The 15228-nt window shown below is 51.0% G+C and overlaps 3 protein-coding genes across 3 annotated transcripts; all 3 read right to left on the bottom strand.

The window, feature by feature from the left end:
* Positions 1-54: 54 nt before the first annotated feature.
* On the bottom strand, positions 55-735 carry PHYSODRAFT_299024 (hypothetical protein; the record flags this gene model as incomplete). The annotated part of the gene is made up of 2 exons (XM_009525603.1): positions 55-543; positions 604-735. 2 exons carry the CDS (start codon positions 733-735, stop codon positions 55-57), a joined length of 621 nt encoding a protein of 206 aa, XP_009523898.1.
* A 530-nt stretch (positions 736-1265) lies between these two features.
* PHYSODRAFT_285569 (hypothetical protein) lies at positions 1266-1538 on the bottom strand (the record flags this gene model as incomplete). Its single annotated transcript, XM_009525602.1, has 1 exon — positions 1266-1538. One exon carries the CDS (start codon positions 1536-1538, stop codon positions 1266-1268), a length of 273 nt encoding a protein of 90 aa, XP_009523897.1.
* A 4297-nt stretch (positions 1539-5835) lies between these two features.
* PHYSODRAFT_457107 (hypothetical protein) lies at positions 5836-6033 on the bottom strand (the record flags this gene model as incomplete). Its single annotated transcript, XM_009525601.1, has 1 exon — positions 5836-6033. A coding segment is annotated over one exon (198 nt), but the record flags the coding sequence as incomplete, so codon positions are not given.
* Between the last annotated feature and the right edge of the window lie 9195 nt (positions 6034-15228).

Here is a 15228-nt window from a genome sequence, read left to right as displayed (position 1 = left end):
ATTGCCGCGTATTTTCGGATAACTTCCACTGCCGCATTACGGAAGTTGTGAGCTTTAAGAATGACCCTGGTACTGAATTAGCAGCGACGTCGGGTTTCGTTCACCACTCCGGCGGATTTGAACCAAACAAATAATCGAACGTTTTGGCGGCAATGCCCAAAACTTTACTGATGAGCTCAGAAACGCAACGAAAAAAGAATTTTTAAAAAAAAAATTTGTGGTGGGTTTGACATCGATCACCTGCAGCAAGTTGAATACTCTGTAGTCGTTGAACCAATACCACTCCATCTTGGCCTTGAACTTCTCCACGTGCGCCAACCAATGGAGGAAGGTTGGATTATCTTCGAGGTTCGCGCCAGCTTTGTCGAGCCTCAAGGTCTTGAACGCGACCACAGTGTTTTCGTGGAGCTTCTGCAGCAACATGTTGGCTAAGTATCGGGTGGATGGGCAGATCTTCTTCACAACCCAGGTAGGGTTAACTCTGTCTTCACCTTCGACGTCGGATGAATCCGATCGAAGGTTGCTATTCGTTGTAGGTATAGTCTTGTCAGGATTAGGCGTATGTTCATGTTCTTGCCGTGTTAGATGCTAAGAATCACGCACCGTCTCGTTCATCTGCAACTTGAGTGCGGTAAGTAGATCGATGCGCGGCAACCATAGCGACACAATTTCCGTGTGAGGTCGTATGCCGTACTGTAACTCGTTGACGATATCTACCAAGACGTGGCGTGGCATTTACTTTTAAAATTGCGCAACACTGACGTGGCCGGGGCAGATATGGCCGTGGGTCTATCGCTGAACTAAACCTTCATGACGGCTTCAAGCGCGGCTTCTGGTTTATCTGCTGCAAACAACCTTGCCACGGTCTTCTTCATCGTTTCTCCGCTGCGTTCAGCTGCGTAGTGGAGAGTGTAGGATTCAAAGGCTTTGTACCCCTCCTGACGTTTCGCAGGCAGCCAGAAAACATGGAGTTCCCAAGGGAGCCCCAACAAATTCGCCATCGATTCCACAGCTTTCGTCCTCTCTTCAGCCAGCCTCGGAAGAGATGCATCTGCAGGTTCTCGCCCACTTTCTCCAGGTCAGGGGTGTTGATAGCCCTTTGAAAAGCCGTTGCGAAATAGGAATCCAACTCGACCGGGTGCTTGTATTTCAGGCAATTGTACGTGCGAAGCGTTTCATCCACTGGAGAAGATCGTCGGTGTCGATATTCACGCCTGGTGTGTCCAGACTTGGTACTACCTTGAAAACTTCATCATATTCTTTAGTTAGTTCGCCGGCTTGAACTTGTTCGCCAGGTGTTTTGTAGTTGAGGAGATCTTGTCCAAAATGGCCGATAACCCGGGGACATTAACCCGCTCTTCGTCATCTCCGGTGATCACCTCATCCGTAACCTCCTCATCAGACCTCAAGAGCCTCAGCGTCGCCTTGTCACCATCGGGAGATCGGGGCGGCTTCACTAAAGTATCTTGACCGACGCGGGGCTCAGCACCGGCGACGAAGATGAAGACAACGAAAAGTGTAAGGAACGCTGCCTTCATGCTCGTTGTCGTCTTGGGCGACTTGTTTTCGGGTGGGATACTGCGAGTTGGCAAGAGGATTGCGAAGTGAGACCTGCCCAAAGCGCGATGAGTGTCCTCTGAGTACGACATGCTCGTAAACAGTCATAACCGTAAACTAGCGTCGTTGTAGAAACTGGTGCTCAACATACGTTTCCTTTACATCAGTCGGCACAGTGACGTTGGGGCAAATCTGCAACTTTATTGAGGTGTCGTCTAGCAGCGCCAGCCGCAGCCTTGTCCAAGTTGGACGTGGCTGAGCCCCCCAAGTAAGGCGGTCGCTGAGGCCGTCACTGGAGAGTTGTTGCAGATTTCGCCCCACTTACTATGCTTGCGGGACCTCAATACAGTTGCAGATTTGCCCCAACGTCACTGTGCCGACTGATGTAAAGGAAACGTATGTTGAGCACCAGTTTCTACAACGACGCTAGTTTACGGTTATGACTGTTTACGAGCATGTGGTACTCAGAGGACACTCAGCGCGCTTTGGCCGAGTGTATATCTTGAAGGTGTCCGATGCCCAACGGCCATGAAACTGGATGGTCAGGGCGTCCACGCCGGCGCGGTACATATGTGTGGCTCCTCCCGACCGGAGCTAGTGTGTGCTGTACTCGCGTGGGTCGCATCCGATGCGTCTTGTAGCGTCCTGGACTGTGTTCGCTACCTGCCGCGCCGATATTGAGCTGGGCGCCTCCGAGCGGGACATGTACATGGCCGCCGGCAGCTCGGCTGGCAGTGATCGCTGCGATCGTAGGAGAAGGAGCGCCCCTAGGACCGGGCACAGGAAGCGATGGCCTGAGCGTCGTAGTATGCAAGTTGTCGCTTGCCCTGACTGGTTGGTTTTGGATCCGCGGAGCCTGATGTGCACTGTTGTTGCTGCGCTTGCGTCCAGGGTAGCGTTGCCAGCTCGGTCGAAGACGGCCACGTCCTGAGCTTTCAGCGCAAACCAGCGGAATTTGCCTCCGCTGACGGACGTTATCGCCGACCTCCGAAGCAGGAAAAAGAACGCCAGACACACAACCCCCATAAGGCTTGGCCCGAGAAGGAAGCAAGGTTGAGGGACGCGAAGCACGCCTCCATCAGCTGGATCGACACGGGAGCCTTGCGCTCCGGCGGGCTATCCAGGCAGCTGATGCCTTTGAGGAGCATGCGGACCTGTGGATGGTCAACTGGGAAGTGTCGTCCCGACGCCTGGAAGAAGTGGCGGACTTCCATCAAGTTGTTCGCGATCGTGGCGCTACGGACCGGCCGGCCTGAGCCGTAGCCCTGCTGGAATCCCATGAGGATGAAATCGGATACGTGCTGGACTTGCGCCGCCACTGGGACGCCGCTGAGCCACGGGTTCACCGCGCGGCGGGTGATGAACGCTTGCCATGTGCCGAACGCTCGTTCCTATTTCCGGTAGGTTGAGTCTGCCACCGAATGCTCGCGGAGATATCTTGCCAGATCCGTTCCAGACCATTGATGTCTGTCGTAGGCTGAGTCTGTGACCAGGCATATGTAAGGTTAGTAAAGGTGGTGTGGGCACGGTGGTCTTTGGAAAACCGAGAACCAGCATCCGCTATGACGTTACCGGCGCCGGGTATGTGGGAGATGAAAATCGCAGGCCAAAGTGCATTTCCCAGTAGCTCAGTAGACGTATGATCGTTTGCACTCGAGTGTTCGAGGAGGACATTTTGCTTTGCCACGCCACCGCAGACGTGTTATCGATGCGAAAGTGCATGTGGATGGGGGCCGTGTGCGGGGTCTCCATTCTCTTGACCCGCCACGTCGGTGCCCATGCGTGTACGGCGAAGGCACACGAGAGTAGCTCGCGATAGTTGATGTCAAACTCGTTCCATGCGTCAGCGTTAAAGACTCGGATGAGATCTAGTTCGGTCTCGGAAAACCGGTAAGTGAGTACTCGGCAGTGGGCACGGTCAAGTGCGCATAGGCCCGTGTCGGATGCATCCATTTCAATTGTGAAGTCGGAAGGGGGGCTGTGACGGAAGTATTCTAGGGGGACGCCATTGAGGGTGGGTGAGTTGAGGATGATTTTCCACCAAGCAAGGTCCTCTCGCATGTGGGGTGTCATAGGGACAGAAGTCCATCGGTGTAGTTTGGATTCTGCCGCGCGTAGGCGTTGGAGAAACGCCTTTGCCGGTCGGACGCAAGTCGCGACGTGACGGAGGGAGCCTAGGAGAGATCGATACTGCTTGCGGCTTAGAACGCGCGAATTGTAAGCGTCGGCGACGAGGGCGCGGGCTTTGACGATCTTGTCAGTTGGAATCGAAACTGTACCAGCGATGGTGTTGAATACCAGGCCCAGAACCTTCTGGGATGTTGCCCAGGGAGTGAATTTGTCGTCGCTGACGGCGTCCGGGCCCAGGATGAGGGTCATGGCTGATCGAAGTGACTGCTCCAGATTCCTTCAATAACCGTGTTATTGGACGGATATACATTCAGGAAACGGAATCAGCATAACGGAAACGTGCATAGTTTCGGGGTGCGAACTTCTTACTTTTAAAATCTTAGCTATTGTACTGCAGGTGGTACATTAAAATGCTAATGTTCGCCGTGTAGTAGAACGTGGTACACTAAAATGCTAATCTTCGGTGTGTAGTAGAACAAGAAACTGACGAATTCCTGAGTTTTGAGGCGATCCACGTAGAAGCTAACGTAGCCCGGAGCTGAATACATTTTTTGGAGCGGAGAAAATGCCCAAACGATGTGGCAAAATGTGGAAACGGTGTTTTATAACAGCAGAGGCACCAAGTAGAATGTTAGGTAGAGGAATAGCGATATTTTAATTGTGATTTGGCCTAATTGCCCGGGTACAGAATGCATAGCTACACCGACGAACAAATTAACAGAAAACTATAGTAGTGATACACTTGGTAATTCAAGACGTACACAGATTTATGTGAACATACCGTGTATAGATATATCAAATCAAGCCACCCTACCACGACGACATGTACCTTATACCAATGTTTCTTTTGATCACATTACACGAAATACAAATTATTTATATATGCACTACGAGACGACGTTGTAGTCGGGTTAATAAATCGTGGCGATGTGGACACGCTTTACGGCACCGTACCGTACAACAACATAGATCTATTTGCATTAACTCTTACGTGGAAACATTGGTAAAGCTGATGCCAGCTACGTAACTCTACTATGTAACAGTACTTGCAACACAACACTTTTTACGTGCACACAATCGAATTTGAAAGCATTTGAACCGGATAAAGCCCACCTCCGCTTCGCTCCGGTGGGATCCACTCAACTGCAACTAACCACATGAGTACTGCCGTGTAGCGGCGGCGCTCGGATAGTCCTAAGAATCTATCAGAGTGTCGCTGTCCGTACGAGACTAGATCACACTTATCCACTAAGTACGAATTCCACTAATTACGAATTGCTGCCGAGCGCAGCGAAGGCGACCCCCTCATACGATATTACGGGACCGCAGGGACCGCCCAACCTCTGTAGTAGTAACTAAACATTGAGAGTAGTGCAGCGAGCCGACGAGGCGAGCGGAACGGGTCCGCCACTGCCGTAGCGAAGCGTAGGCAGCCTGCTCCAATAGAGGAGCGAGCATAGCGAGTGAAGCGCCAACTAACAAAAAATTGGCGGTGCTCGGCTAGTCTTGAATTTCAAAGCCGGCCAGGATTTCACATCCAAGTCTTGAGCACTGCAGTCCAATGCTACAGGATCAAACCTGACGTGTAAAAAGTTTGTTCAACGATCGTGCCATCGACTCAACACATCGGCTTAAACTCTCCAACTTGTCTCTAGCATACTCCACAAGCTCAGCTATACAATTAGGGCTACCCTCATCGGCGTCCAATGCAGTGATAACTTCGGCCGGTGTTGTGCAGTTGTGGCCTTGACGACCCCAATTCTTCACCTGACGCATGGCAGTAGCGAAGTGGGCGTCAAGCATGCACTTACCGTCTTGCGTCTCCGTGTGCAAAAATCGAAGTACTTGAATGCCGTGCGCAGCACCAAGCAGGGGCAGCATTAGCGTCAGCAATGAGTTCTGATAGCATGCAGCATTGTCAGACTGGAACGTAACCTTCTTGATAAGATCAACCGTTCTGTGGAGAGATCCTAAGACGCCCTCAATCAGTCCAACAACAGCTTCCTTATCCAGCTTGTGGTCTGCATTTGAAATTTGATCCAAATAGACTTTCGTCTCCCGTGCATCACCACTAGCAACATCATAGGTCCACTAGCGAATCAGTGCACCATGCCATGATAATCCTCTATTGCCGTAGTGGTCAACCGTTTTTTCGCGAACGTAAACAAGCTCCATCTTCATCTTACAATCAATGATGACAAGCACTTCGTCAGAATAGTTTTGCTCGATGCACCTCTCTCTGATTTCGTCCACGGTTTCCTGGAGAGCGCGCTGTTGATTTACCACCCTCACTCTGTGACCCAGGAAGAGCTCCATTTTCTCGAAGGCATCGTTAAGAACATCTAACGTAGTGGGGTCAGGCCCCGTGGCTTCTATTTGCCATCGAAGGCCATCGAATATGATGTCCATTGCGTCACACTGTCGACACGAAACGTAGCGCCTGGTTTCGCTGGGCACCGTGATATTCTCACTCACCGTCTTGTCGGTGTTTCTAAGGCGAGCCGAATCAAATGGCGGGGACATGTGACTTCGTGGAACCGAGTATCACGTTCGAACGCTGCGTTACATCCATATTTGAGCCACTCGCGTAAGATATTGAGTCTTCGGAGTACAACGACACTTGTTTCAGGAAGTAAATCAGAAACTATGCGCCTGAGAAGGTCGAAATTGTCATTTACGAGAAAGCCAGTCACGTAATTCACAGCGGTTCGAGGCTGGGTGGTTCCATGAGTCAGAATCGAAGCCAGTCGATAGAATGTCCGACGGAGTACCTTGCCCTTAGGGCAGTCGCTGGCCACGTACGCATCGTATATAGTCTTTACTGTTTTGCGCCGCTGGATTGCAGGTAATGCGTTAATCTCGCCGTCAAGCCTAATATTTTTTGTCCCCCTCGAAAGAAACGAAACGTTGACCATTGACAGTATACACCGAACAGCTTCATCAACAATTCGTCTATCGAACCTGTCTCGAGTACTTCGTTACATCCAATGCGCCCTCATCCAAACGTATGTCGGAATCCTTCCTTCCAGATGAATACGACCGGCGACCAATTGAACCCCTCAACGTCGATGCTAAAGTTGCGAAGCTGTTGAAGTGAATATGAACCGCACAGCAATGCACGAATACTTCGGAATTCCAGAGATCCCGTCCGGGACTTAGTTAATGCTTGCATCGACGTCACTAGTATATCATCGCTAGAGGGAGAAATGGGATTTATCCAATCCAAAAAGAGCTGCAAGAACTCCGTAGCTGCTACCGACCCACAAATTATCTCTGCAATACTTTGTAACAATCGCAGAGCTACATTCAACGCCACCGTTCTCCGTGGGGCTTCGTGGGGCTGATTCGCACGCGTAGGTAACCAAAACGACGGCGCTAAAAATCTCCCTCTCAGTGAATGTCAGAATACATGTATCTACGACCCCACTAACGCATTATCCTACCGCTACACACTGTACCTGCAATATATAAACGGGCTTCAGCCAATGTAGCTATATGCCCTCGTAACATGAACACTAAGCACCGCTGCAGCTATAATATGTCCATCCCTAAAGTATTACAGTAAAAGTATTCTGCACGTGTTAGTAATAATATGTGCACTCCTTCCACTGCGTGTACTCGCACTGGTATCGCTTACTTCCCGCTGTTATCGCTTACTGCACACTGCTATCGCTTACTACACCATACTATCGCTTACTACGCGTTGCTATCGCATACTACGTACTGTTATCGCTTACTACGCTCGTGACAGTTACTTTTACAGCAAACCTCGTTGCAGGGCTAGTAGAAGTGCGGGCCCAGCTATCGCTGCTACGCGGTGGGCCAAATTTATTTAATATCAGATGGTCCGAAAAGTATTACGCAGCGGGGGTGATACATGTTTGTCGCCCCCGTTCCGCTCGCCTCGTCGGTTCGCTACACTACTCGCAGCGTTATTAGTAACTTTGAAGTTGGGCGGCCCTGCGGCCCGCTACAATGCGCGCGGGTGCCGCCTTCGGCGACCAAGACACATTATGTACGATATGTGGACCACCCTAATTTTGTCGCCATGGGGCTTCACACGGACTTCCACACAGACTGGACGATCTCTCTCGTAGATGGTTGGGACTAGCCGAGCGCCGCCGCTACGCGGCGGTAGTTATGTGGTTAGTTGCAGTAGATAGGGCTAATTAGTCGGGCGTGTTTGTGTAAAGCTCATTAAGAATCCAAAATGAAATGCAAAAGAACACGTATTATCCAAAGTTATATGTAGAGTTACTTTTTCCACCGTGACTACGCCGTCTCAAAAATCTGCCTGTACACGATATTCGCTGTCTACGCTCCGTCATCTTCTTCTAACTCGGGGTATTCAATCAACGCCTTGATCTTGGAGCGCGCAGTAACCCGGGAGAGCGCGACGTACAGCTGGCCGTGTGAGAAGCAGGGAGACGCCAGGTACAATCCGAGGTTAAACACCGTTTGTCCTTGGGCCTTGTTGATCGTCATCGCGAATGAAGGCTGTACCGGGAACGGCTTGCGCCTTAAGTGAAACGGTAAGTCTCGAGCGCTGTCATCACTTATGAATACAATCCTGGGAATCAACACGTCTTTTCCGCGACGCTCCCCCGTCATGATCGTGGCGTGGATGCCATGAGGTTTTAGCGCCACCACCCGTAGTCGCGTGCCGTTGCAAAGGCCTAAGTCCGGGTTCAAGTTTCGCATGAGCATGATTGGTGCTCCCACCTTAAGCGTCAGTCGGTGTGGCGGGATACCGTTGATGTTGACAGAATTCAAGACTTCTTGGTCGAAAACGTTGCTGTCATGGTCATCTTGTACCGAATCAATGGAGAGATAATCTTGGGCATCACCTTCCAGGCGCGCAGACACCGCATCGTTAATACGTTGAACCATAGCATTCGTCGTCATCAAGATAGTACGGCTCGCGAAGTAGTCATCAGTTGCGATGTCCGGGTTATTGATATCAGCGTACATGGCGTCAACCATCCGAGAAAGCCCGATTGGGATAGCGCCAGGCACGATCTGAGCGTCCACGTCGGGTACTTCAGGCGGGTTCTCGACCAACATGTCGCGCGGTATCTTCATATAGTCGCCTCCAAGAGCAGGGTTCACCTCGTGTCTGCCTTCGCCAACTTGTAATAGGAATTCCGAAAAAGCTGCCAGTTCAGCCGCTGTACTTGCGCTGTGCGCCGATCGCACTCGCATATTCTCGGTGAGTTGTACTTGTTCGAAGTGCTGCCACAGACATGACGACTTCAGACAGGCGTCAATCGTTTCTGCGGGCGTGCCTCTCACAACGACGGGAAGAATTTGCCGAAAATCGCCTGACATACGAACGTTTTGCCTCCGAATGGTTCTTGCTCATTGTCCATGATGTTGCGTAGACTCCAGTCGCCAGCTTCGAAGGCGTGGCGGTGTGTCGTTGGCGCCTCGTCCCAAATGATCAGACTGGCCTCTTGAATTAACCTCCGGAGCTTGGACTGCTTGTAAATCGAGCAAGTCTAGTATTCATTCAACTTGAGAGGAATCTTGAACGTAGAGTGTGCGGTACGCCCACCCATCAGCAGTAAAGCAGCAATTCCGCTAGACGCCACCGCAATCGCGATTTTCCCAGAAAGACGGACACTCGCGAGGATATGCTTCAGCAGTGTCGATTTTCCGGTACCACCTGGTCCGTCGATGAAGAATAGCTTCTTTCCAACTTGGGGACATTCTACTGCGTCCATAACCCTCTCGTAGATAGCACGCTGCCCTTCGTTTAGTTCGCTGGTACGGTCATGAACACTTTGTAAGATGTCGTGGTCATAGCCCTTTAGTTCCCGACGGATAAGGTTGTTTTCCAGCAGAGATTCCAGCACCAAAGCCCGATGCTCGCTCAACTGCGGGAGGTCGAAGTCATGTACGGCATATCCGCTTATTAGCAGGTTCTTGTAAAGCCGCTTGAGCGTGTGGAATTGGATGGTATCCACCTTGGTTTGGCCTTCAAGATCCTTGTGCTTTTACGCGATGTCACGCGAAAGCTCCTCGTAGAATTGATCCCACAATGCCCGAACGCCTGCTACCTGTGAATAAACTAAAATCGTTGCGAACAGCTGGCGCAGTTGCTTCGGCATCTTAAACGTTGCGGTCTCCGACATGCAAACCACCCACTCTTGATCTCCATCCAGAAATCCGGCGTGCTTCGCCGCCAAATGATACGTTTTGTAAACGATACCATTCACAGTTCGTATGTCCTTGAAGGAAGTCGGGCCTTAGTAGTACTCACAAATAGAAGCGTTCGATATCCTTGGGGGAAACGTGGATCAAACGACAAATCGCCGCCTGGTAGTTAGTTCTGCGAATCCACTTTTTCTCCGTGTCATCCCAGCAAAACTTCTTTGGGATATTTTGGTACAAAATGGACTTGGCGATCTGGTTCGTTGGATTTCGCTCGCGCATAGCCTGAAAAGCGGGCCACCGACGTGCGAATCTGGAAGGATAACCCGTTTACCGATTTGGCCCAGAAAGTGTTCATCTTGTTCGTTGCGGCTCCGGTCTGGGTGTACCAACTCGCCGATATCCCGATTGAATTCAGACACAACAGCTTCTCCTTCACCTAGCGCCACAGTCGTCTCATTGAGCAACGCGTCTTGAACTCCGTGATACTGGTCCGCACGGATCTCCTTCTGATGCGTAGCCACCCATCGCAACTGTTCCTGTTCACACTTAGCTCGCTGGTCGACCACCCACTGCTGGAAAAGCCGCCCACCTTGGAAAAGAGCCGATTCATCGCGATCCTTCTGGAACAACCGAAAAGCTGTGTGTTCGCGCAAAGCCATCTTCCGTTTCTTCCGGTATAGGGCTCCGTCTGCGTACAGGTTCGGATAGGTCACCGTAGGGAAACAGCAGAGGATACTGAAGAGGATCGTACTTCTCGTCGGTCTCAAATAGACGCAACAGTTGATGGTCCCGCGCGTAGAGAAGCAAGTCACGTGGCTTGGGAACGCTACCATCCGTGACAACAACGGCGCCGACTTCGGAAACAGTGGGCAAGTTGTGCGTTCCCGGTTGGGATGGCTTCGCGTGGAGCTTGTACTCAATGTCCATGATGGGTATACCCTTTGCCAATTCCGCTCGCAGCTTCTCCCCGAAGTTTAGAAATTGCTGTGCAAACGGATTACACCGCTTCATGATATCCTCGATGTCCTTCAAAGCCACGTTGGCCAGATCAGCATAAATGCTTTTGCGTCGCTTGGCACGCTCTTGCATAACCGGATCCACGATGTAGATCTGTGCGAACTTGGGCTCAGTTCTCTCGCCTGTAGCGCGGTCCGCGTAAGGCAGCATAGATCTCAGGTAAAGCCCCATTGCGCCTTGGATACGATACGTGTACACGCCACCTTGCCCTGCGGCCTCCTCGTCATGGGCAACTTCTCGAAATCGTCTATCGCTGGATGAAGCACCGATGGACGTAAAGGCAAACGCCTGATTGTACGCCCGTACATTGCGGCGGAACTTGTCGTCCCGGTACCACTCCAAGAGGCGCGGAGGTGCTGAACGAAGCGGAGGTAGTCTCACCCTGCCCCGCATGCAGCAAATGAATTCGGACTCGTCCGGCCATTTCCAAGCGTGACACAACCGGCACATCGTCGTGGGAGATAATTTGTGGCGCCCGTTGACGATGTGTTGTCCCCTAACGTTGGCGATCCTGAAATCTTCATGGTTGGCGTGAGCTCGGCGATGCTGAACTGCTCTGCGTCTAGTGCGGTTCTGCTCACGCAGCGTCTCGAGTTCTGCTTCTGTCAGAGCTTCGCGTCGGGTAGCATACTGATCCCGGTCGGTAGCTTGCGACACCATTCGCTCCTCATCCGTCTGCGAGGCACGTATAGCTGCCATGTTAAGCTCTCGATCTTCCTGCCGCTCTTCTACGGTTTGTTCACTGTGTCGGGCTTGGTGCTGACGACGATTACGTTCCAACTTAATCGATCGATGAGAAGGAGCCTGGCGCGCACGCAGTTTTTGCTTTCGGATACGGTCAGCCTTCCTCGCTACAGCTCGCTGAGAATCCGTCTTATTAGCCCTTGAAGCGCGCGCGCGTTCTCGGTTTTAAGCTTTTGTACGCTCCTTCTGCGATGTAGTCATGTTAGCTCTACGAACCCTTTGACGTTCGGCCTTTCGGGCTCGATCGGCCGCCGCTCTGTCAGCAGAGGAGGGGATCGACACTGCTGCCTGTGCAGCCTCTGCCTCGGCAACGCGAAGCCCTTCTGCGTATGCAGCCGCAAAACGACGCTGGTGCTCCAGCGGGTCATCCTCCTCCGTCTTGCCTTCCTGCTCCACTGTAGGTTGCTCAACAACCACGGTGCCCGGAGGCATAGGCTCGGGATCACTACTGCCGTCCCCCGCAATGCTGAGAGCTGCAAGTTTTTTCTCCAATCCGCGCTTTACCCGGGACTTCCGTTGCTTACGCTTTCTCCGTTCATCTGGCTCCTCTGTATCATCGGGTGTCTTGTTCACACTTGCATTATGCTCCAGGGCTGCTTTGATTTCAGATCGCGTGCGCTGGCGTTTGGGCCGGCGGGCCATGGCTTACTCACTGCGAACACGAAACAGAGTAACGTGACGCGTTAGACATAAAGTCTAAGTACACTGCACATAGCAGTAGTCTTCCATGCAGCTTGGTTTGGTTGGACATCTGCGTACTGCCCGGGGGGTGCGGCTCCCATCGAAGTTTACTATCTCATGGAACGAAGTAACCGACACGAAACACCGAAGTGAATTCGCTCGCAAACGTGCAGTCGGCAAGTCAGGGTTGAGCGCCCGGGCAGTACTGAGGGTCTTCGTGCGACATCCTTTTACTCATTCATGAGAATGGCTTGGTCGCATGGGCCAAAGGACCCACTACAGCCAGCTCAACCGGTTCGCGTTCGGGTTTGTTGTCAATAGACCGGTGCCAATATAAATTACCAAAATGTGTCAGATTTTGATAATTTACGTTATGCTACTCACCAGAGTGGGCGGTGGGCTTAAAATCTCTGGAAAGGTCCGAATGGTGTAGGACTATAAAAAGTCCTACCCAAATCAGACCAATATTTTCTAAAAACCTCTAATTACGGCTTCCGCCTAGCGAGGCAACCCCCGCTAGGATGATACATCCCCCTTAGCAGCCCCAGGAACCTCGGACTATCTGTGCGTGGTGGTGGTGGTGGCTTGTGTGGCTAACTAACATGCATACACGCAGCGCACCTCTTCGGGGTCGTGGCGCGCCGCGCGTTCCAAATTCAAACTGGGGGCAAAAATGCATTCAGCCTCTAGTGTGGTCCACATAAATAATTCTATAAAAAATATGAAAACAATTATTGTAAAAGAAAAATGTTTTATTGCACCTTTTTACTCTTCTTGCGATGCTTCTTCTTACGACGCCTGCGCGACCCGTCAGGATTACTGGAGGGTCCGGCTGGGGTGCTGGACCCATTGTGGTAGCCACCAGTGCCGTACGCTGCTCACGCGGGTCTAGCGCAGGCTCAGGCGCTGGGGCGGTGGCGGTGGCGGTGGCGGGGTGCCAGCGGGAGCACGCTCGGGGGCCATTGGCGCACGCAACGCAACGCTGCGAACACGCCCTGGCCTTAGGATTAACAAATGCATCCCAGGCGAGTAGTGCCTTACAGCACGTGCACTTCTGAAGCGGCAGTGCGATGCCGTGCACCGTGAGAGGCGGCGGTACCGCCCGCGCCGCGCATGGCGAGCAAGTAAAGGGCTCCATGAGAAATAATATCCCTGCACTCACTAAATACACTTTCAGCCAATCAGGGCCGCCTTCGCTGCGCTCGGCAGCCTAGGTACGATTATGTGGACCACCTTATTATGTTGTCACGGGTGGACGGTCTCTCTAGTAGATGGTTAGGACTAGCCGAGCGCCGGTAGTTTTGTGGTTAGTTGTAGTACTAAGGGCCGCCCACCTCCGCTTCGCTCCGGTGGGCTTTTATTTAGTTTAAAGGTTATTAAATTTTGTTTGTGTGCATGTAAAAAATGTTTATTTACGTTGAGGTACTATCAGTAGTGTGACGTGACTGAAATCAGCTTAATACATATCGCTACGTCCGAGTAGATGAATGTAGTCAGGTAAAACATTCGATCTATCGTACGGTACCCTGTTGTAAACCGGGTCCAAACAAGTGCAACTACTTAATCCGATTACAAAGTCCCCGCGGAGTAAATACCTTAAGTAATCTGTGTGTTGTACATGTAGTAGAATTAAACTTTGGCATGAGCTACATGTCGTGGTGGGGTAGATCAATACGGTGTTGCTATCTACAGTGTGCTCACTTTGAAGTATGTATACCTGTTATTTATCATGTTATCGCATAACTATAGTTTGTTTCTCTATACGGTTGGTAGGCTTTAGCATTTACATTCTGCGATCAGGCCTATTCATGCTCTCAGCATTACGTTTCGAGCTAGTTTTCTTTTAAAAAAAACGTGTATATACCGTGTTGCATCGTTTCAGCATTTTGTACGGCCCTAAGAATGTAATGAGCTGTGGGCTGCGTTAATTTCGACGTATCCCGCTTCAAATCTCATTTTTAATGAGCCAAGACGTGCGTATCAGTAAATTATTATACTACGTAATGCACATTAACACTTTTGCGTACTACCTATAGTTGAGTAGCGAAAGTATCGCCGTCGCGCTCAAAATCCATACAGCTAATTCGTTAATATACAGGTATTGTACGGCTCGTCAGTATTGTTAGAGTGTGGGGAAACGCGTCAATGGAATGCCAGTATGAACTACAATAAAACCTCCACTCCAATGCATGTCTAGGCATCTACTATCCCCAGAACCCATTATCTTACCGCTAAATACTATAAGTTACAGATACATGCCACACGTTGAAGCCAATGCAGCTATATGCCTTTATAGATGAGCACTCAGCACCACTGCAGCTATAATATATCCGTCCCTAAAGTATTACACAAAAACTTACCTGAAACTATTAATCAATCGTCTTCAGATACTGTTCGTCTCGCTACATGTACTCGCACTGCTATCGCTTATTACGTCGGTGCTATCGCCTTCTATGCGCTTCTATCGCTAACTATACGCTGCTATCATTTACTATCATTTACTATGCGCTGCTATCGCTAAGTATCCGTTGCAATCGTTTTCTACGTGCTGCTATCACTAACTATACGTTCATATCGCTGACTACGCGCTGCTATAGCTAACTATGCGCTGCTATGGCTTACAATGTGCTTATATTTAACCAAGTTCGCTTAATTAAAATTATACTATGTAGTAGGGCAAGCCCAGCTATCGCTGCCACTATGCACTACTCGCAGTGCTATTATATGTTTAAGCGGGCTCTGCCATCGCTGCTACTACGCGGTGGGCCCATTTTAATTCATAGCAGGTGTTCCGAAAAGTATTATATTAGGCCATGCGTCACGGCGGGGGTGACGTAATCGCCCCCGTTCCGCTCGCCTCGTCGGCTCGCTGCACTACTCGCCGTGTTATTAGTACATAGTTGTAGGGCGGGCCCTGCGGCCCGCTAGAACGCACGCGGGTGC

This window comes from Phytophthora sojae (genome assembly GCF_000149755.1).
Source record: "Phytophthora sojae unplaced genomic scaffold PHYSOscaffold_3, whole genome shotgun sequence".
NCBI classification, from domain to species: Eukaryota; Oomycota; class Peronosporomycetes; order Peronosporales; family Peronosporaceae; genus Phytophthora; species Phytophthora sojae.
Note: the sequence above shows the minus strand (reverse complement) of the source record. Positions and strands in the feature narration are given on the sequence as shown.